This window comes from Aptenodytes patagonicus, chromosome 4, assembly GCF_965638725.1.
Source record: "Aptenodytes patagonicus chromosome 4, bAptPat1.pri.cur, whole genome shotgun sequence".
Classification (NCBI taxonomy): Eukaryota; Metazoa; Chordata; class Aves; order Sphenisciformes; family Spheniscidae; genus Aptenodytes; species Aptenodytes patagonicus.
This window is the reverse complement of record NC_134952.1, coordinates 80,444,871-80,467,998: the sequence shown is the minus strand read 5'-3', so window position 1 is coordinate 80,467,998 and position 23,128 is coordinate 80,444,871. Positions and strand designations below refer to the sequence as shown.

Here is a 23,128-nt window from a genome sequence, read left to right as displayed (position 1 = left end):
ATAGTTTCAAAACAGAGAGAAACTCTAAAAAGCTGAGAAAAATGAAACCTTGTCTGCATATTATTGCTCATGCACTGGCTGTTACTGACAGGATCACCGAGTAGTTTGAGAAATGACTGATAAGATAGCTGACTTTTATGGAAGGTTCATCAAACATCAATTCAGAATTAACCCAAGAATATTGATTTAAGGAGTAGGATGAGATTTAAAAAAAAAAATTCTAAGAACTTGAGCAAATTATAGTGGTCAAAGATTTCATTTTCTGTTTATATAGAAGTTCAGTAAGTTTCTAATTATCATAGTCTTAATAGCTTTAACTGAGAAAAAGTCAATCAGATCAGATAAAACTGATTACCATAGCTATTTATCTGCATGCTGTTGAGCTGGTTAGCAAGTTGTGCTGTAGGTGAAGTGGATGCAGTATTTGGGTAGGCTGGTTGTGACTGATGACTGTAGGGAGGATAGGAAGGTCCTGTACTGCTTGGAGGTGGAGGGCCTTGAAACCTAAAGGGAAAAATTAGTGCAGTTATGCAAAAAATTACATCAATCATAATTCTAGAAGGTCTCATACCTCCTCAAGGGTGGTGCTGAAACAATTAATTAGGACAGATTGAGTTTGCTCACGTTCTGCTCAGAAAACGTATACTTGTATTAAAATAGTCATGAAGCACAGAGAGAATGCACACTTGTTTAAAACAAACAAACAAAAGACAGTACATGTTTGTTTGCATACTTGTTAGAAACAAAGAAGAGTGAGTATGCCATGGCAAAGACAGAGTGGTAATAACTATATGAAAGCTTGAAGATTAAGAAACACAAGCTTCTGAACATAACGCATCACTCCATCCCCTTTCCACACTCATAAAGGTACATTCCCTACTGGGGATGGGTGAAGAAGATTAGGAAGAAAATCTGCGAAGAGAGCAAAATGAAGTGAGAAACTGTTAAGGAGTTCCCTGTAGTAGAGGAAAAAAGAAGATGCAGGTAGGGAAAAACTGCTTCATGATTATCAGATATAGAAAAACATGAATGCAAGAAAAACAACTAAAGAAAAGAAAGAGGTAACACACATGTGGCTTACAAAGATATTTTCTACCAGACTATTTCACTCCGGAAAAATAAGATCTCAGGCTGTCTCCCAAAGAAGATCTACACTGATTTTTCCTATGACCACTTCTAAAACTGAGGAGGGGCCTAGCTATATCAAGAGAAATAGAATTAACTTTCCTTGAAATTTTGACGTGGAAATTTCGACGTGGAAATTTCCTGGCCTTAGAATAGCAGCTCTCAGCAGTTTGGGAATAAAACAAGCTCAGGTAAAAAACAGTAGACATGCAGCTGTCAGGGCAATGACTGGAAGCTAGGAAAGAGAATCAGTATTTTGCTGGGTTGGTCATGTCAACTTGACTCTGTTCACCCTGTTTTTACATCTTCAGGACAACAACCACTTCTCCCTGTGCATTAGTACATTGTCTTTTACAATTGATCACCAGTTTTTTTGGGTCCTCCTTTACACAGTGATAACATACAGACAACAAACAGGCTTCCCCATTTTGATGCATAATAAAACATATACAGGGCTTTATTTGAACACAAGTAACTATACAACAACCAAAAAGCACAGAAGCAGATTAAGACTTCAACCAACTAAAACAAAAATGTTGTTCAACGGTGTCAAGTTCGCTAAAACTAAAATAGCTAGAGGTACACAAACTAATTTCGCCACTCCTGGGAGGTGAGCAAAATAATTAACATTTGACAGAATTAAATAAAAGAGCTAAGCATATTTACTCACTTATAACTACCTGCAATATAACCACTGTGTAATAAAGCTTGGCTATCCCCTCGTATGATCATTTTTCCAAGGTTTCTTTTTACAGCTTCCACCTGTCCCTACTTTCTGCCTTCGCCACTCCTGTCTCCTTCACTTCTTCCTGTGACCTCTGGAGGCAGGACAACAGCACTTCAAATAAACTCTTCATAGTCAATCTCAGACCTAAGCACAAGAGTAGGTATAACAAAACTGCATTATAAAATGTCTTTAAAGTTCCCTATGGAGCCTTGGCTGTGATCCCACAACAATGAAGCAAAGACATCCTAACAAGGCGGGGGATGTGGGGGGGAAACTACAGATATAGAGACATGCACCAGCTTCTAGTCAAAACTCGCTGGCAACTATTAATTTGTAAATAACAACTTCTTGGTACCTCACAACAAAGGAGAATTAAGACCTCAGAAGGTGAACAAAAAAAATAATGCAACTCCTATATCAAACAGCACTTATAACACCTTACTGCTGCTTTGAGGCAAGGGGTCTAAGATCAAGAAGAAAGAATAATTAAAAATATTTTACATATTAATATAAAATATCATAACAACGCATGATAAAGACCTGACTTGCTGTAAAATGGAACTTAATGAGATTACAGATCACACCGTATGATCTGGCAGTTTAACGTCACAGGGAACTGAACCAGAAGATCCAGTTCAGAATTAGAGTAAGTCAGAACTGCTGAAGATAAAAGGGATGTCATACTTAAATGTCAGTGAAGCAGACGAAGAGAGGTAACAGAGGTCAAATAGCTTAGATCTCACATATTAATTCTTGAAAGTCACCTATGTGGCTGTTGCCCTGGTGTACCGGGCCCATTTTGGAAGTTGGTCTGGCTGAATTGATGTGTACCAGGTGGTGGAGGCCCAACAGGAGCTGAAGATCCAAAAGGCACAGTTGATTTCGACACACCTGCAAAAGAAGTAGTACTTTTATGTAAGAACACTGTAAGAAAGCACAAGATCACCAAGAAATACAAGGGTACGGCCCTGCTCTAGCAATAAGGCTCTAGGCAACCCTGCTTGAGCGGTGGGGTTGGACCAGATGACCTCCAGAGGTCCCTTCCATCCTCAGTCATTCTGGGATTCCATAAGAAAGGACAGATTTTTGGTCAGCTATAGAAGCAGATATGAAAAAGAACTGATAGTAAAAAGGAAGCAAAGAGTAGTTGGTAACTTTCCAGCAAAAGAACCCAAGAGGGACAGTAAGAAAGAAGCAAGAATGAACAGACCCTGCAGTTCAATTTGGGATACTGGTCATTCCCTGTCACCATTATCTTTATAGGTAGAAGCAAGAGGTCCCTTTGATTTCAGAGACCACGGTCAGAAAGAAAACTTGGAACAACCTTTAAAAAAAAAAAAAGCCTCCACATGTAGAACCTGTAAACCTATGCTAAAAATGGTTCTTAATTCAGATCTAGAACAGTGACTGCAAAGAGACTATCATTTATGTAAACAGCAGTGCTAAATAAACAGCTTTCAACCTGTATTTCTTGAATTATTTACCTTTAGATTACTCTAACATCAAAAATTCGTTTGATACCAAAACTGGTATTTTTCCCAAGTATTCTAATAAGCCTATTACCAGAAGTAGTTCTATCTTCTGACTATATTCAGCATTGAATTAAGGTAACACAACTCCTGCTGTCTTTAGTAAGAAGTTTTAGAGAAACTGGGTAAAACTTTTTTCTTTTTTCATGGTAACACAAAAATCAAGGACACCACAGAATACTTAAAAAACCTCAATATACTTAGATACTTAGTTCTGTCATTACCCTACTCCACCATCTCAAATACTAAATTTAATGTAACTTATCATAATCTAAACGTTACTAAAAATTTTAACAAATACTTTTTTTTTTAGATGCTTTAGAGAATACTTCAGACATCTTTACTATTTTAACTAATTTCCCCCTGTGACATCAGGCAAAACATTGAGATGGTCCCTCTCCCTGTCTCCCTATCTTGGCTATGTATATAGTAGACTTACAGAGGGAAGAGGAAACCTTACTCTTTGGATATTTTCCTCCGCCCCAATTCACTAGTCTAGCATGCCCACTTTGGCTCTACCGAAATTAGACCAGCATGACTGACTTACAGCAAAATGGGTTTAAAATCCATGCTCTCAAATTATTTTTTTTTTAAGCTTCAGCCACCATATACTCATATATTATCCTTCTTGAAAGATTTGAAGCCATATATCAGTAACTTAAAATTAATGAAAAGCAAAGGAGAGACAGTCATGTTTATCTGTTGGATGTCAATTACATTACCTGTAGCATGATTATGCTGGTAGAAATAAAGCAAATATCCCCTTTGCTTGTAATCTGCTTGCACCCAAGGTGCCCTTCCTCATAGAAAGTAACTGCGTCCTGAGTAGTTAGAAAGCAGATGGGCTCTACTTACCACTCACTATCCAAATACATCACCCAATAAGCAAACTTAAGCAGGAGAACACCAACTCATATTCATATGCAAGTTTCTGCTCAATAATTCAGTTGGACAGGGGTCCTACTGTGAAGAATACAACCCATTTCTGAGAGCCTGCTTGCCATTAACACATATGAGTTCAGAAACATTTCTCTATTCCCAGAAACAGCCCCTTTTGTATTTGTCTGTATTAGGTATTACTCATAATACAGCATAATACAGCATTAAGCATTCACACACGAAGGTCAGATACCCATCTTACATCAACATCTGAGCACCAACAATAACACAGACAAAGCTAGTGCAGGATCCTGTTGCAGTAGCAGTGTAAAATTGAGCATTTTGTGCTGACATGAGTAAGAAAGAGACACAAAATGCCTTCATAGAAAAGTAGACTCTGAAGACACATTTTAAGCCAATTTCATACCTGGTTGAGATGCTGAGTATGAGGAGTTAGGGTCCCCGTAATGCCCATAATGAAGTGAAGAATTAGGTGGTCCAAAACCTGCAGAAAAACCTCCTATTCCTGGCTGGGATTGGGAATACGGAGGAGCTGCAACATAGCCTTGTTGACTCATGATGGCAATATTCTTATTCCAAGTATTGGGTCCTCTTTACGAATCTGCAAAAGAGAAAGTGACACCTGCTAATAGTCTTCACTCTTTGTGTGTTTTAAAAGGCTGTGAACTGTGTTCCCAAAAGGACAAAAGACACATCTGAGGGCAAAAAAGGACCTTGCTGTCCTTGCTATTACCAGGCATCTTTTCCCTAAGCTTTCACATCTTGATTCTGTTGTTGTTAAAGAAAAAAAAAAAAAAACAAAACCAACCACCCCCACCCCCCACCCCCCCCCCCAAACCAGAATTTGATTAAAAGGAATCCAGAAAAAGTTTTGTAATGATGAGGGCATTCACAAGACATTCAATTTCTTTCTTGCAGTCACAATTTTGTTAAGCAGGATAAAAGAAACTTTTTAGGGAACTTTCAGGAAGGAGTATCCTGATAATTGCAATCATTTAAGATTAGAACTAGGAAACGTAAAGAATTCTACATTACTAAACCGGATTATTGTATTTCATAAGACCAGATACAGTGACCTTGCCACCAAGGGATTTGGAAAGTTGTTGAAGTTGTACGCTTTGCAGCCTTGATAGCTAGCTTTCTCTTTTCTGTGTAAGAAAGATTTTTTTTATTTTGACTTCATATTGAATTTAACAAAAACAGAATTCCACTAAGTTTCTTGATGCCCAAATTAAAACTGTTTTGAGAAATGCTGAGGATCCAAACCCTGAATGAGCACTTACTACTTCTGCAGAGTCCCAAGTACATAGGTCAAGCATCCCTAAAGAACTAACGATACATGATATAAACTAGCATTTTAATGTTAAATGTTCCTTTGAAATAGCTTTCCCAACCACCTATACTTCACATTCTTAGGCTGGAGCCACGGAGTGATCTTTGAGTGTGCAAACTGGATGAAAGTAAATCAGGAATTGTGCTCCAGAAGCACGCACAAAGGCACCTCAAAGTTACATGGAGCTCCAAGATCACAACAGACAAATTCATGCTGCACCGGCACATGTCAGTAGAGAAAAGCTATCCCTATCAGAAAACCCATCTCTAGGCTTCTCATATTAAACATACATTTCTGAAAAATAAAAAACCAATCGCAACAGTTTCACTAATCTTCCACATCAGACAAGAAATCACTTTCAGCTGGGTACAGGGCCTAGCCCTCCTCACACACTGCCTGTGCGATCCTGTAAGCCACGCTCCTCAAGGCGCCATAAGGTTTCTCAGTTGCAGTATTAAACTGCTTCAGATAGGTAATCTTAGGGAGTTGTCTTCTATTTCTTAGTTAACAAGGCAAACAAGGGAAGAAAAAAAATGTTTAAACAGGGAGGCTTCTTGCTGCCAGCCATACTTTCTTCCCTCCCCCGCCCCCACCAGAAAAGACGTGGCAGTGTGAGCTTTCGTTGCTCCAAAAGACAGTAAGTCAGCACTAAATTACCTACACACTGGCATAAACATATATATAATTTACATCTATATAAAGGAAAAGATTTTCACTTTGAGGCAGCTGCAACAGCCAACACCTTGAGCTGCGACAGCATCCAGGGGAAATGACTTCCTCCACAGCTTAGTCACTCACTCACACACAAAAAAAATCTTGCCACGTCAAACTTCCCACAGACAGTATAAACACGCAGAGGTTGTGCTGGAGAGAGACAGGAACTCTAACCATAAGCAAAATAATTTAAGTTTATCAAACGCAGTTCCAGATTCTATTTAACATTCAGCATATTTAAACCCTTCTCAAGATATGTATATATACCAACACATGATGAAAATAGCTGGGAGGCAACACCCAACATGTCAATAGAAACTGATCACCTAAAGTTTTAGCGATCAGGTTCTAACAAGAGACATACAGATTCACTCTGAAAACTGTGTGAGAACGATCAGAGGGTCTGCTAAACCCACATCTTCCCCGGGTTTGTTTACTACAAGTGTCACTACACAGGAGGACATGAAAACTTTTTTCTGTCTCTCTTAACACTAGTTTACCTTACACCCCATAGCCTGAGGAACAACACTAACACAAGCACTTCTCCACGATTTAATTTACCGCTATTACAGAATACGTTGTCATCTTTTTTTTTTTTCTTCTTTCCCCAGAGGATTGCTGTACCTATGCACTGCTCTACTGCACTGATTTCTCTGCGAAGATGTAAAACTCCACTATGTGCATGCAGAAGTAGGGTAACGGAATCAAAAATAGAGGATCACGTTCTCAGCTAACTGAAGGAGAGCTATGAACTTTGTATTTCTTCAGAGACACTGTGCTCGGTATCATATCGTCTAGGAAGAGGTGCTGCCCCTCCCCAAGGCATGCTGCAATCTCAATTTGACAAATAACCTTTGGGGTGTGCGCATGTACCTACACAGACACATAGACACAGAACGGGATACAGCTACACACATTACATTGTGTATTTTTTTCAGTAACACATTTTGGAATAAGCTATGAAAGCGTAAGCTTAAACTCACTCCAATTCAGTGCAAAACCTGCGAACAGTTAACATTTCTATCCCCATTAACTAAGAATTTTAAGCCACTGTAACATCGCAACAGGTCTCGCTGCTCGGTCGGCGCGACCACCCCGCTCCGCGCAGGACACGTCTGCCCGCCCGCGGGAGGCGGAACGCGGCACGCCGGGGCACCCGTGCCTGCCCCCCGCGCCGGCGCTCGGGGGCACCGTACGCCTAACGTGGGCTCCCCGGCTCCGCGCAGGTAGGGGGCAGCTCCCCCCAGCTTCCCGCTGCCGCAGGGCGCCCGCAGCCCCTCTGCCCTCTCCCACCGCCCCTCGGGCTGCCTCCGATGGCGGTCCCCCGCCCGCCACGCACCGCACCGCACCGCACCGCCGGGCACAGCCGCGGCCCCGCCGCCGCCCCCCGCGGCTGCTCACCCGAGCGCCGCCCCGCCGGCAGGCCCCGATCCCCGCCGCCCGCCCCCGCGGGCTGTGGCGGCGGACCGAGGGCCCGGGGAGGCCGTCAGGACCGTTACCTGGGGGCCGCGCGCAGCCTCCCGCCTGCCCGCGCGCGCCTCCGCTCGAGGACACTCGCTCACCCGACTGCCACGTCTGAGCCTGCCCGCGCGCCGCCGCCTCCCGCCCCGGCCGGGAGCGCGCCCGGCCCCGCCGGCGGCGCCTGCGCACTGCCGGCAGCGACGCCGTGCCCTCAACGGCTGCCGGCGGGGAGCGTGAGGGGAGAGGCGGGGGTGGCGGGGGTGGCGGGGGCGGCGGGGGCGGCTGCGCAGGGTGAGCGCCAGCCGCCCGGCGGGGTCGGTCCGCCGCCTCGCACGAAAGCCACCGCGGTGGAGCCACCACCACCGCAACCCGAACGCGACGGGGAAGAGCCACGTTGCCGCTGCGTGCCCGCCGCGGCGGCCGGGAGCGTCGACCGCGGGTATTCGGAAACCACCGGTGAAGGGCTCGGAAAAAAGCTCGCAGCGGGGGCTGCAGGGCTGAAGTGGCGTCCTAAAGGGAAGGACACGGAGCAGCTTGATGAGATGGGCTAGAAAGCAGTGCACACAGCGCACGCAGCTTATAACTGTTACCACCAACTCATTTTTCCTTCTACATTAGGGGTCAAATTCCTCTTTAAACATAGAAAGGTCCTAAAAATATGATATTTTTCCTCATACGTGCTTTAAAAACACATTTTTATCTGTGGCCATATATATATGTAAAATGAGAGTGAAATATGATGCAGGTGCTTCACCTATTTGGATACTCTGGTTTTACTTACTGTTCAAGTGCATTTAAAAATACTACCTTGGTTACAGGATAGAGTCAATGTTTTTCTAATTAACAAAGTAGAAACATAGGAGTAACATGAGAAAGGTGTATTGGTAAAGCGACTCTTCCTCCCAGTCAAAAAACAAACATTCATTGTGGTGGTGAAGCTAAAAAAAAAAAAAAAGGAAAGTGGCAGAGGATTAGCAACCAGAAAAAAAGTCATCACTCAAAGACAGCTTCATAACTCATATGCATCTGGAATTCAGGCTTCATAGGCTTTCTTATCCTTTGAGTGTTTGTTCTACAACCTTAAAGCTCTTGAGAGTAGTGAATAGTTTTACATGGTGCTAAATCTCAGTAATGGCAAGCTCAGACAAGATTCTCAAAAGCGTTCATTACTATACAAAATAATTCTGAAAACAATCCCAGTGCCTTCGAAACAGATGTCAAGATGAAGGTACAGAGGGGCATCCTTTACATGACAGACTTGCAAGAAGCCTCAGCAAGCAACACAAAGTGGGCAAGAACAAGTCTTGACCCGTCTTCATTCTTGCTATCCAGAGCTGGATTCACCACCGAATAATACAAGCTGGTTTTCTACACGTTATCGGAGCCAATACTGTTGGGTACGTCAGAGAAAATCTAAAACCTTTCAAATCTCTCACAACTGTCTAATGAGAATGGAAAATTTAGTCCACGAGGTGACAAGCATCAGTTAAACTGGATGTGGTTTTGGCTGCAGAGTACCAGTGACTCTTTCATAAGCAGGATGCGAAACAACGCCTTTCATCATTGCTGCGCTGTAGTTTCACCCATTGTCCCTATCTCTTTTGCTGGTTATATGGACACACACAATTACCTTCAGTTATGCAAAATTCTATTGAAATACCATGCCACTGAGGAAAATAGCGGCTTTAAGTTTGGACACTCGCTATTTCATTGTGGAGACAGGCGGGCCACTGTCCCACCAGTCCCATTGTGTCTAGCTCGTAGCTACTAACAGTAAGCAGCTGTGGATAATTCAGCACTGAAGGACCGTGCACTTACTTGGCCACTGAATACTTACTATCAGATTTCTCCTCCTTGAAATCAGCTCTTGTGAAACTGAAAGATGAGATCAGCAAGAGATAGCAAGGAGAAGCTATGGCATTGTCTGTTCTTCCCCTGTTTCAGGCCGGCTCTGGAAATGGATCAAGACGCCTCTTTTTTTGAGGATGCAGCTTCGCTTCCATTGTCCTTTAGCCTGGAATGCTGAGACAAAAGGCACCCAGCGTGTCATGGATGTTTGAAGCTACAAGTAGTATTCATCTACAGTTTCCACCTATAGCATTAAAAGTAATTTAAGGTTTTCAATTTCAGAAATGTGGAAACATCATTAAAGATTTAAGTGCATTCCTGGTCTGGAAAGTAATTTCATAAAAATGAGATTGCAGGATTGCTAAGCTGTTGTCACTTCATTTTAATTAAATCATTTTAATTAAACTGTATCATAAAATCTGAGAATCAGACTGGTTTCTTCTCTATCATCATCAATAATGAAGATCTTGTAGGTTAAATTACCTTTCTTAACAATCAATTTATCCCGAAGTTGTACCTATGCAATGGTGCTGAAAACTAATGTGATTTCACATATTTCAGACCTAATTTGGAGTTAGTGCTGGTGAATTAAATAGAAGAATTTGTCTAAATCTATGTGCTTTTTTAATCTATATTAAAAAATAGCAAATCCCCTGCCTCTAAAATCTCACTTTTAAAGTTCTCACTACAATTTTTTCTATTAGTTCTGAAACAAAGAAAACACATAGTCATGCATCAGCTTGGGAGATTATTGGATACAGAACCAATACAGGCTCTGTAGAAGGCTAACTCAAATCTCTGAGAGACCAGGGGTTTTTTTATTATTATTTTAATCATTTGCGATTGATCTGCTCCGTGAAGTTACTACTGGAGGTCTATAGAAGCCTCTCATGGACAAACTGTGCAGAACTCCATGTCTCTATCTCATAGCACATTGCATTAAGGCAATGTGTGATTCCGGGAAATCCTAACCTAACCTTTTCATTTAGAGGATGTCCTTAAAATACAGCCTTAGCACAAGCTGCCAGGAAGAATCAGAACAACACCGTGATGCATTTGAGCTACGGGCATGTATTTCTCACGATGACAGTATAGTACAGCTTTTGTAGCAGTTAACATTGATTGTGTTAACACATAGCTGTGACAAGACAAATACCTGCAGTTCAGTGCTATGTGATTTTTTTAAAAAACATATTCTAAACCATTCTCTGGGGGAAGATGTGGGCAATATTGGGTATGTTCTTTAAAAAAAAGACTATTTCATCGCAAGGAATAATACTTCATAAAACTCCGAAGATTCTACATTTTAAAAGGCTTTTTTTGTTGAAACTGTTTTTCTCCTTTTAATTTCATTTGTATGTCCTGCAGACGAAGCAACAGGTTTGCTTTTGCACAACATCAGAAGGGTCCTAAAAGCTGTTTACACAAAATTATTACTTTCTTTTCCTGTCTTGCTTACATATAATCACTAAAATCTTCTTTAATGTTTTGTCTACTGTATAGTTAAGCTCTATGGAAAACAGTTTACAGTTTAGTGTAAAGCACTTTACAAGAAAAATGGAAATTAATATTTACAAAGGTTGTATTTGTTTAAAATGAAAGCAAAGACTGGTAAAAAAGAATCAAATTTTGAAGGGATTATGTTTTTCTGAAAAAAAATAGTGTGACTGTGAGGTCAGATTAAAAAATGCTACATGAAGAAAAAGGAAAGATGTAATATTTCAGGAAACAACGCTACTGTAAGAAGATATACATCAGTGTTGTGACTCAGTTACATTTCTAATAGAAAAAACTAAGCACAATAGAAACAGAAATAAGGGTACAGCAGAAGTGAATACTGATATTTTGATTAAACAATCTCAATGGCAATTAGAAAATACTATTGGAGTACACCCTTTAAACACTGCCCTATATAAAATGAAAACACAGAGAGCAAAGGGTTTTCAGAATATTAGGCTGATGCAGCTGCTGTTATTCAGGGGAAATAACACAGTGATGTTAAAATCCTTGACGTACATTCATTGCTATACGTATTTTCTCTTCAGTAACCAGTGTTAATAGATACTTCCTACAGTGACTCTCCACTATCACCTCGTCCTGTTTCAGCTCAGGCATGGGGCCACAATAAAGGAAGAATTAATTCCTCAGCTTTTTTTTTTTTTTGCAAGATCAGACACTAATTGAGCGGGTGGTGAGTCAGAGCACCCAGAACCAAAATCGGGCCTGGCCAGTCAGAGGGGCCCCTGGGACGCAATGAGGGATTGCTGAGCACAGGGATCATGCAAGTGATTCTCCCTTTTCCCTCCTGCTGAGTACTGACCTCCTGCTCCACAGCGATGGTAAAGGCTGTTCTACCTCTCAGGCCGCTTTCAGCATACCATAAACAGAGGTCCTGACACCTTGCGCTCATCAAAGTTTCCAAAATATTTTTAGATGAGAAGGAGTCTAAATCCAATTCCAATTCATAACCTTATATTCTGTCTGTCTGAATTCATCTGCAAATTCATTTAGACTGAATATTACTTTCTATTCCCCGCTGCGAACTGGGCCGTTTTGTTGCACTTGCACAGTTGCTGGTAGCTTTTGAACAGCTGCATTGCTCCACCCTAGAAACGGCTGCATTTTGTTATACCCTGCAGAAGAGAGGAAGGACTGGGAGTGCGTCACTCCTTCCCTGCCCCAACCCTTTTAAAACATCACTGGCAACTGGCGAGTCCACAATGATAGACCCTTTTGTCTTCATGGTCCCTATCTCCCCCAAATAGAGGACAAAAATCAACCGCCACAGAGGGCATTCATTGCCTACCTTGGAGAGTGTTGGTAAAGTTTAATGGCATATTTGCAAAGCAAAAAATTATATTTAGGGAAGAAAACTGATACGCAAGTGAAAGAGTATTTAATGCTATTATTTGCCTAGGAGAGACGTTGGGTCTTGTGAAAAGGGCATTTGCCTTAAAGCCGAGGTCCTCATTTCTTCTTAGGTTGGTCCCTATTAGGTAAAACCACTTTCTTTCCCTGAAACTCAGTAAGACAGAAATGATTATAAAATGCTCTGTGGTCCACATGTGGTAAGTTCTATGCAAGTCACACATTACAAAAGCAAATGTGCTTTAGAAAACTGACTGTGGCTGCTTTCTTTAAAAAAGACTTTCTGGCTAGTTCAAGCCTCTGGATTTTTCAGTATCTGCAATCCATGAGGCTCTTCTGCTTACTCTCACTGATTGTTGCTATTTTGGTTTTCTAATGAAATCAACATTCTGGCAACTTGATCTGGAACATTTACAGGAGATAGATATGGTGTTCTGAGAAAACTGCTGTGATGTTTCAGTTGGGGAATTTCAATTATCTTTTTAAATTAATTTAGTACTGTCTAAGATGCATGAGAGTGGAAGATTGCACTACCAGTTCTTAAAGAAAAAACCCAGGACTTGATTACCCTGCCATAATTGCTACATAACAAACTGTAACATAAAAACAAAGATGAGAACTTCTTACTATAATCTGATGAATAATGTATGACATATAAAGTACTGTGAATAAACATTAAGCCATCGGTCTGAGAAAGGACAGCAGAAAGTTATATGATCCTTTCCATGTTTGCTTGCTGAATGTATGGAATTTCTCAAACTTAGATATATTTCACTTTTACATTCAAAAGCATCTGAAGTAGCTTTACTTTCATTGGCTTTCATTTTACGTTTCCTGCTCATGTATAAAATTTCTGATGTGTTAGTGGAGTCTTGCTATAGAAGAGCACTCAAATAAGCTTACTATCATTAAAAAACAAAAGTAACTGTTTGAGTTAACTCTTCATAGCAAACTAGCTATTTGATTGATTTACTCAGTTTTCTCACTGGCAGACATGGGATGAATTTAAAGTGTGGTTTTTCCGTTTGTCCGGTTAATAACGCAGTTGCATTTCAGCCAGTGCTAGTGATCATTCAACGCACTGTGAGCATAGTCCTACTGTTAGTAAGTCATATTTGTTCCATACAACTGATTGTCTACTACAACTCTCATGATATTATTTCCTTTCTCTGAACAGTTGATATTGCAAGCAGGGTAAGTTGGTTTCTATTCGTTAGTACTGACAAATACTCATAACTGTTGAATGAATCTGTTGCATAAGAAAAACAGCTCTTCAAAATCACTCTGAAATTACTTAAGATGCAAATACTTTTATGTTTATTCACACTCACATTCACCGTGCTTCTGCTTTACACGGAATGTAAATGCGGAAGTAAAAAGTCTTCTACCTCAGCATAGCAAAATAATAGAGGTACTACATACCAGTAAAGCGTCTCTGTCATTTGTAAAAATATCAGTATTGGTTACAAGAGTATTTTTCAAAATACTGGATTTGTGCTATTTGGGTACCTTTAGTATAAACTAATTGATGCCTTCCCCATCATAAACAAAAATAAACATCAGAATTAAATCAAAATCAGAATTAAATTTTTAAGAAATCCATCACATTATTTGTATACGATAGAAGCAACAAAGGGATAGGAGATGCAGCTGGCATGAAAGTAACAGAGGACAGGAGCAAAATTCTACATCATGCTTGGTGTCACAGCACACATACTAGATTTGCTCTGCGGAGGCACGAAAAACACTTGTTCAGGATTTGCAGACATTGGCAGTTGTCTGGAAATCTGGCAGATCCATGCCAAGACCAGCTAAACAGTAGATTATCACCAAAAGCAGAAGCCTGTACTGAAGGCAGAAGGAGCTGTGAAGTCTGGAAGCTGGTTCCTGGCAAGAAGATGCAGCGCAACAGGCAAGGATGTCGGATCAGCAGGGGTTAAACATCAAGGTGTTTTTGGAGGGCAGACTTTTCTCATATAATCGGCTCCATTTGGAAAGGGATTAGTTATCAAAGCAGAGAGTTGGAATTCTTGTTCCTATAGCCAGGAATGAAGGTATCTGGATTGCTTTTTAATCTATTGCAGTTATTTGCATGGGGGGTGAGATTTCATGCAGGGAGGTCCTTGTTGTGTCATCTTTGTTGTTACTGTTTCTCTGGTAAAAATCTAAACAGAACCATCCAGATGCAAAGAGCGAGCACTGCTGTTAGCCTTATCCAGACGTAACTTGATGCCATAGCAACTTTTTATGCACTGTCCTTTTGCTAGATGCTGTAGTTCGAACCACCAACATGAGACTCGCTTGGACGGACACTGAACAAAATACTTCGCTGTATTTGTAAAGTGAGTGTTGGAAACTGCTTTACAAATCTCACAGCTTATTTTGTAATACAGAGGAAAGAGGGAAGAACAGGGTACTACAGGAGGATTCAAACTATCAAACTACAAACGGAGATTTTCAGAAGTTCAAGCAGATTTCTCAAGGTTACACTGTGTAGTGGCTATTTTCCCCATTTTACAGGCCCAGACCAAAAATTAAATGTGAATTTGCAAGTGTAAAAACAGAACCCAAGCTTCCCGAGACCCATACTGTACCATAACTCAATTGTTCCTCTGCTTCTCTCGTTCTTGTTTTCAGTACTGATAAATTCAATCTTATGAGCCTTCCAAGTGACAAACAATACCTGCTTTAAACTGCAACGCCAAAATAGTTGATTTTTATGCTGGACTGCGGCCATGCATGTAATCAGTCATTGAGCTCTTTAAAAGCAACAAGTCAAAGGGAGTTAATCACTTTTATGCTAGCTAACAGGAAACAAAATTTAAAAGATGAAATTTGATGCAGGTGAGTATTCATCAGACTAATGTTAAATCTTCAAGATCTCTTCAATCTTCAGTTCCACATTAAACCATCATTTCAAAATTTAGTAGACTATTTGGGCCTAATTCATAGCTCAGCTATGATTAAAAGATATTTTCTAACTGAATATGATATGGTTACTCTTGATTCATTTCACTGTAGTACGTCAGAAGAGAGTTTAGCATGGTGTATTTGTTTAGCCCAATAAGTAGGCATGAAATGTTTGCACTGGGTTCTTTCAGTAGGAAGAGGGGCGATCATAAAAGCTGACTGTCTAAGATGAACAGATAGATAAAAGGTGTTGTGTTACTTAACCGCCACCTTTAAATGACAATTCAAAGGGCAGGGTGAAGCATTATGGCACAGGTGAGGAACATTGAACACCTACTTACATGCATGTTCCATTCAAGACTCAAAAGCCTTTGCACAGAAGATAAATTTTGATACCTGTAGGCTCTATTAAGAAGAATGTGATGCAACCTTTCCCTGCCAAAACCAGAAAGAAAAGACCACATAAATAGGGGTTTTTTTTTACTTTAGAATCTTTTATCAGAATTTTCCCAACTACTGAAGCCAAAAATGTAGTCATCCCATCTCCTAGGAATCAAAATGAAATGGAGATAGACACCTAAAAGTCTCCCCAAGTCCCAAGAGAAAATTAGTTCTTGCTTGCTGAAACACAGTGATAAGTAAAACCAGCAGTGGAATGACACCTGGAAACATGAATTCTAGCCCAAATCCTTCCTTCAACATTAACAAGAAACAGGTAGTTATTCCAGTGTCACAAACATTTTTTCCATGTTCACAAATCTTGCAGTGAATGTGTTTTACTTTTTCCTCACAACAGAATCTTGGGGAGCCTTTGTAGATACTTTGCATGTTGATTCTTGGACACATTCTGAAATCCTTGTCTTTCCCTATATCTTACTGGCCCCTTTCCCAAGACCCCTTGGATGCTTTGAGACCACCTGTACTTCCGAACTGCCTGGTCTATATAAAGGAGTGGGAGAAAGAAAGGAAGCTCCTGTCGTAGTGTGCATCTGGGACGTGGTGGGACCATGTATGAACACCTGGAATCTCAAAAGACTTTGAGAGTCCAGGAAGAAAAAAAAAAGTCTATTTCTCTTCAGCCAGTAGTTCAGGAAGGTATTTCCTGAGTATCTGGGACTGGCTGTGGTAGGAACAGGTAGGACAAACACCAAAGAAACAAACATCGGAGTTCTCTTCTCCAAACTCTTGGCTCCTTACTCGAGTTACCCATACATTTTTACTCACTGTATTTAATGGTGACAGGTCTTTGGCTACAGAGGGCCTGTGATATGTTGCCACCTAGGCATACACTTAGAGAGCAGATCTTCATCAATCTACATCCTGACATGGTGAATTGTAGTTACAGGGGAACTCCTTCTGCATGAATTTCTATTTATTGTGTTATCAATCAGTAAAGCTCAAGGATATCAACTTTGTTTCTGTGTTTTGGAGGAAAGTGGCTTTTTTTGCCTGTTTTTTTTTTCCACAATAGATCCTAAAATCATACTGATAAAGCCATTACAAGCATCTAGGATGACACCCACTAACATAAGTGCTGAGAAATACCCTCCTGGTAGTGGCATGGCAAACTTCACATTTTCAGCTGACTCACATTGTCTTCTTAGTGAAGCATATATAAATGCTGGGAGTGTGCTCTAACACACCTGTCAAATAACAATGCCTGTTATTAACTGCATGTGCAATCAGCTCAGGACTCACAGAGAGATACTTTAACTTAATAACAAAAGGCAGGATTGTGACCATTGCTAAATCTACCATTAAGAGGAACAGAGTTCTTATTCCTCTGCCATGGGCTACCTGCATTAATAAACTTTTGCTTGTGGCTAGAGTTACTATTACTCATCCTACTAAGAACACGACAGGGAACAAAGATGTAGGGGCAAGATAAACAGGCGAAAGTTTGACTCTTCCTCAATGTCCACAACTTTGTTAACCTTAGCCGAGCTGGCGTGGAGGTGAGGCAATTTGTTTCCAGCAGAGAACAACAGCAAATTACTTTCCCCCTCCGAGAGAAGCTTAGTTGAGCGCTGTCCTGCATTACCCCTTACACTTGGCAGATTGCAGACTTACAGTTTTTCGGAACATGACAGTGCAATCCTTTGTATTTCCACTTAGAGAAAGAATTATCTCAGGTTCTAAAACATGATCGGATTTATTTTATGTTTCTGAGAAAGTGGTTTCTCACACCAGAGTCAGATTCAGTACATTTCTCTGCTTCTTCCACTACACTTCATTTGCCAGTCTTGAAGTTGGGGAAAAAAAACAAAGCAGAACTAGTTCTCAAATTCCAACCTATCACACAGTACCTAGCCTAATAATCCACATTAGGGATTAAAATTTGAAGCCTTTACCTTTACTGGTGAGAAGCTGCTCATGCCTCTTAGGAGTGTGGGCAGAGCTTTCCCGTCTGGCTTTAGAGGTAGCTAATAATTATCTATGACTTGTATTTTTAATTACTTTTCTCTTCACTAAGAACTTGGTATTACTGTTTTTTAGTACCTTTACCACTCCATGTTTGTACTTTCAGTCAGCAAACCCTCTTTAGCTGGCAGTGCACTGCGAAGTTCCTCATGGAATCAAAACATCTGGATTCTATTAATCTCTCTTGTAGGACAAGAGAAATTTGATGGGAAAAAATGAAGAGCAATCAGCTTTAACGAATGTTAGCTGGAGCCGTGCATTCGAACCTTCCATCAATATATTTCATTCACTTTGTCATTTTATACCTTTTTTGACAATTAAATCCTTGTTGCTTCTAACGTCAGGAGAACAAAAACTAAGGGTAGGAATTAAGCAGAAATGTATTTTTATACTTCTGTAAGGTGTGGGGAAAATGATGTTTAGCTTTGCGTTCAAAATTTGCTTTTACCTTATGCAACTACTGAGTTGTACTACTACGAAACAAGGAATGTTATTAGGCAATGATTTAGGACAGTAACATACGCTGTGTTGCCTTACGTTACCCAGCTTGCAGAAGCCACTTTTAAAAAAAATCTAATTTGAAGGGATATATTAGAAGAGGCCATTTTCACTTCATTTGGAAGAGACTGTACGTCATGTTTTCTTAAGTGGCATGGCTGTGATTTTCTCTTTTGTTCCATTAAACTAGCTATATATTAACAAGTGTTTTTTTCCATGTAATTAATAAACAAACAAACAAACAAGCACTGTCATTTTTTTTTCTTTTTTTTTTCCCCTGCTGGTTCTCCCATTTGGCTAAAATCACATCCTACGATAAATTGGGTAGTTACTAGAAAGCTGTTAAAATCGCCATTTTTAGGGAACTAGCTTATGTTGATTTTATGTGAAAAAAATCAGATAGGAAAAGAAAATGAAATGCATAAAAAGGAGGAAATCAGACCATCTGGGTATTTACAGCCGTAAAATGCTGCCCATAAATTAGAGATCACGATATCCCCTTTCCCTTTCTCTCTTCCTCATTACTAAGGAATGGGTGGAAAGGTTTGCATTTTTAAAGAATCCACAGACCTAGGATACTATTGTAGGAAACTGCAGGTGAAATGACAGCTTTTCTTTTACTGCTGAATGAAAGATGAACAAACGTCTTATTTCTTCTCACATTTGTAGAATGTCTTCTGGACTCAGCTGCAGAACTACTTGATTTAAGTTAGATTTTAGATAAATCCACTTATAGTAAAACTGTTCAGAATCATAAATTACTATTACAGTAAGAAAAGAAAATATATGGAGAAGTGACAGTAGATGAGGCAAATAAAATTAAGAAGTAGTCACCAAGACCACACAGAGCTTTAAAGGAATTAAAGGCTGAAATAGCTGACTTTTACTTAAAACTGTTACCTGAGATTAGAGCATGCCATTTTTTAACAAAAGTGTTCCAAGAGAGATTCAGAAAACAACCAGCCTGTCAGCCCGGTATCTATACAAAACAAATAGGTGGAAACTATAATGTGGAACAGTGGACATCTGGATAAATATGACTTATCTGGGAAGAGTTAAAAAGGTTTTCATAAAAGGAAGTCCTGCCTCACAAACTAAGGCAGTCGTTTGAGGGGATCAAAAAACATGTGGATAAGGGTGATCTGATTGATCTTGGATTTACAAAAGGCTTTCAACAAATTCCTTCACCAAAGGCTTTTGAGAAAACTAAGCAGCCATACCATAACATGGCTTAGAAGTATAAAGTGATACACATTGGGGAAAAAAACATTAATTCACATATAAAACAATGAGCTTTGAACTGACTATCATCAGACAAGATTTTAAAAGATAGTTCCATGAAAACATCAATTCAGCAGCGTCTGAAAAAGCAAATCAGGTGTTAGCAATGTTGGGGTTAGCAACTAGAGAAATAGATGACATCATCGTGTTATTGTATAAATCCCAACTTTGTCTGCAGTCTGAAGACTGCGTGGCGTTCCAGGCCCCCACCTCAGAAAGGATATAGAACTATAGAGGATGTAGAGAAAGGCAATGAGGATAATGAAAGGTATGAGACAGCTTCTGTATAAAGAATGAGTAATTACTCTATTCTTCTTTCCTTCACAAAAGATGACTGAGATGGATATGTAAGAGGTCTATAAAATAAGTGCCTGGAAAGTGTGGCTGGGGATTGCTTGGTCACAGTTTCCTCTGATCCAAGAAGCAGGGGACATCAAATGAATCTGTAGGATCCAGAGTCAAAGAAGAAAATGTGATTCTTTATGTCACAATGTAGTTAGGGATGGCTTCCTACGATAAGCTACAGATACTAAAAGTTATGTGGGCTCAAGAGGAAACCACATGGAAAAGTTCATGGAAGAGAAATTCATAACTAAGTACAGAGGAACTGCATCCAGCTGAGGAAGTTTTTGAGTGGAAGTCACTGCAGGCCACCTGCGGAAAGTAGTGTGCATTTTCCATGTTCTTATTCTTTTTCCTAAGCAACCATTTTCCACCTGCTATCAAAGACAACATTTTAGGGTAGACAGCCTCACTTTGGTCTAAGTATGGCTATTCTTAGTTTATCACAGCTCATCAAGGCTAATGTGCTAGATTTTTTGACTGGCAGTTCTTGAAAGCAGATGAGCAGGTGGGGAAATTTTTTCATACAGATCTCATCATAGAAGATCAGATTCAAGCCAAAGTTTTACCTGCATTTCGGCACAGATAGATGTTGGGTGAGTTCTGCCATTTGCCATTTGCCGAGTTTATAAAGTTATTTTTTGTGACATAAAGTTTTTGTCAGTTGTTGCCTAGAATTGGATCTTTAGGTTTTAGTGAAACAATGGAGATGGTGGCAGTGGTTAAGTGGCTGTGGTTGCCATTAGCTTTAAATTTTTCAGTGGATTTCAAAAATCATGTCAGAATTTATGCAATTTATTTATGCTATAGAGACCACAGAGACCAAAATGTCATAAACCCCATGAATGACTCCGCTTTTATCATGATGTCCAGTTGCTGACCAGCATTTAGAAATCCCAAAGGATGCAGAGAATGTACAACACGATAAGACTAGTATTAAAAAGCAAGATATGCTGCGGCATAAGCATTTAAGAAAGTCATATAAGGCAAATGGGACTTGTTAATGCCTATGGAGTATTATTTGTTAGATTAGGACATAGGAAGCTTTGGGTCTCCCCATCATGGGAATAGTTTAGTTACAGACTTCAAACGTTTTTCTTACTGTGGAACAAGCAACAAATTCCCTCTCAGAAGAAAAAAAGCAGCAATTTGTTTGGAATTGTTGTTATAAAACGCCCTCAACATACTGACTAGAAAAAAGTTATTTTTCCTATCTTTGTTCTCCTGTCAGGACCACAATTCTTGCCAGTTCAAGCAAAGAATCCTATATCCATTTAAATGTATCAGGTTTAAATGTCCCCAAAGCTTTGTCATTATACTGGGTTACTCTTAGTTTAAAGATTTTGGTTTTGGTTTTTGTGGTTTCTTTTTTTTAAATATTACATTCTTTTCACAACTTGTTCTGAAGTAATTAGTACTACACAATATCTAAACAAACTCAGCAGAAAAAAAAGAATTTTTCTGTGGAGAGCAGAGATCTTACAGCACCAACAATGTTACTTATTGTTGCCATTACTTCCACAAGATGATTCAACTTCTAGAGCGCCACATAGATTTCACAGATTAGAAGCCAGTAGAACATTAAACAAACACTAAAGTATTCAACTTTAAGGATCCAAAAAACTCGTTCACAATGTTGTAGACAACTGTTAATTTTGCTTTTAAGAGAAATTTCTCTAATGTTTTACATGGTGATTTTAGCCAAAACCATTGGCACAATTTCGCTATGTCAATCAAATTTCAAGTGCTTCTCTCTGCTTTTTTGCCTTAAGAACATCACATAGGTGGTGGGGGATTAACTTCAAGGACACCAACTACTGATACTTCAGCAGCTGTATGGAGACATTTCATCTATGTCCTACAACAAAATCAAACAGATCCTGGTGTTCTGACTGGTTATTTTTTCAGCTGAGCAGTGACTAATCAAGATTGTTCTGTTTTATCATTTTACACAGTTCTGTCATATGGTCAAAGGAGATAGAAGCATCTCTATCTAGTACAAATTCCCATCAGATATATGACCATCCAAATGCAGGGGTGTTTCTCCTTAACTTGTTTTCTACAATAAGTACATGAGGAAGTTCAGAAACAGAGATCAGATTTGATTATTCCTTTTTACCAAAATGATAAAAGAGCCTAACACAAGCTCAAAACACCCTAACAGTAATTAAACATATACATTTCATCATAAATTTATAACATTTGAAGGGCTGATAATCTTGTGATTCATTTTCCTAAAAAAAAAATGTTTATTTTTTTATTTACCAGAATGTCATAGGCCATTTTTTGCAGCTATATACTTAAGAATTTTATTGTCATAAAAGTATCTATAAAAATGTGCATCGTTAGGCAAAAGGGAGAGAATTTTGTCTAAAGCAAGATTCTGCCTAGGGAAAGATTAAAAAACTGTCTGCTATAGCAACAAATCAACATTGCACGAGATAATAAGAAGCAGTTAACCACCTAGAACTGAGTTATTTTAAACGAGGCATCTTCACTCAGAGATTGCCTAGCAAAGTTCCTTTAAAGACTGTTCCCTTTCTGAGTATGGCTTCTCTGATAGTGTTTTCCCTAAGTGTTTAATTATATGGCAAGCTGTGCTTGTTTTGCTTCTCCAGAGCCTTTGACTTGTAGTCAACAGAGAAAGCACTCTTCCTCCCATTAAATCCTGATATTTAGTGAGTGACATTTTCCTCTGTTTGATTAGGCAGCTTGTCTCCACCCAGTCTTTGGGTTACCTTAGTGTCTTCAGAGGCCTGATGAAGGACTCAAGCGCCTAAAAGCCTGTCTACTTTTTCCAGCCGTCATATTTCAGTTTAAGAGAAGATCCTGTCTCTACCTTGGTATTTTGCCTAATGGTCTTTAAAGAACATTGCTGTAGTGTAAGGAAGCATCACTCCAGGAACACTTAATTGACAGACACACAGGCTTAGGTTTAAAGCCTCAACGGTTACCAGCTACTTAGGTGCAAAGTTGTGTAACTTAAATGCTGAGTGTTTCCTGTTGCCCTGACATCTCTGAAGACCTAGAACCAGCCAACTGAAAACACATAGTACAGGGACCTTGGTGGAATTCAGCCTGTGGGAATCTGACATCAACCCCCAGCAACCTGGGTGTCAAAGCAAGAGGTGTTTGTTTCAGAAACTAGTCTAGCTGTTTTGTCATTTTTGT

At 39.8% G+C, this 23,128-nt stretch overlaps 1 protein-coding gene across 2 annotated transcripts in view; it reads right to left on the bottom strand.

The window, feature by feature from the left end:
* Positions 1–23,128, bottom strand: part of SEC24D (SEC24 homolog D, COPII component) — a 74,141-nt gene that overhangs the window by 49,896 nt on the left and 1,117 nt on the right. The window contains exons 1-4 of one of the 2 annotated variants that reach the window (XM_076337302.1): positions 7,828–7,879; positions 4,688–4,882; positions 2,617–2,743; positions 356–504 (exon numbers count right to left, since the gene is read on the bottom strand). In XM_076337302.1, the coding sequence (XP_076193417.1) occupies positions 356–504; positions 2,617–2,743; positions 4,688–4,838 (427 nt within the window). In that variant the 5' untranslated portion in view covers positions 4,839–4,882; positions 7,828–7,879. Of the gene's footprint in view, positions 1–355; positions 505–2,616; positions 2,744–4,687; positions 4,883–7,827; positions 7,880–23,128 lie in introns of those variants that run through there. The other variant, XM_076337303.1, reaches the window with a different exon arrangement.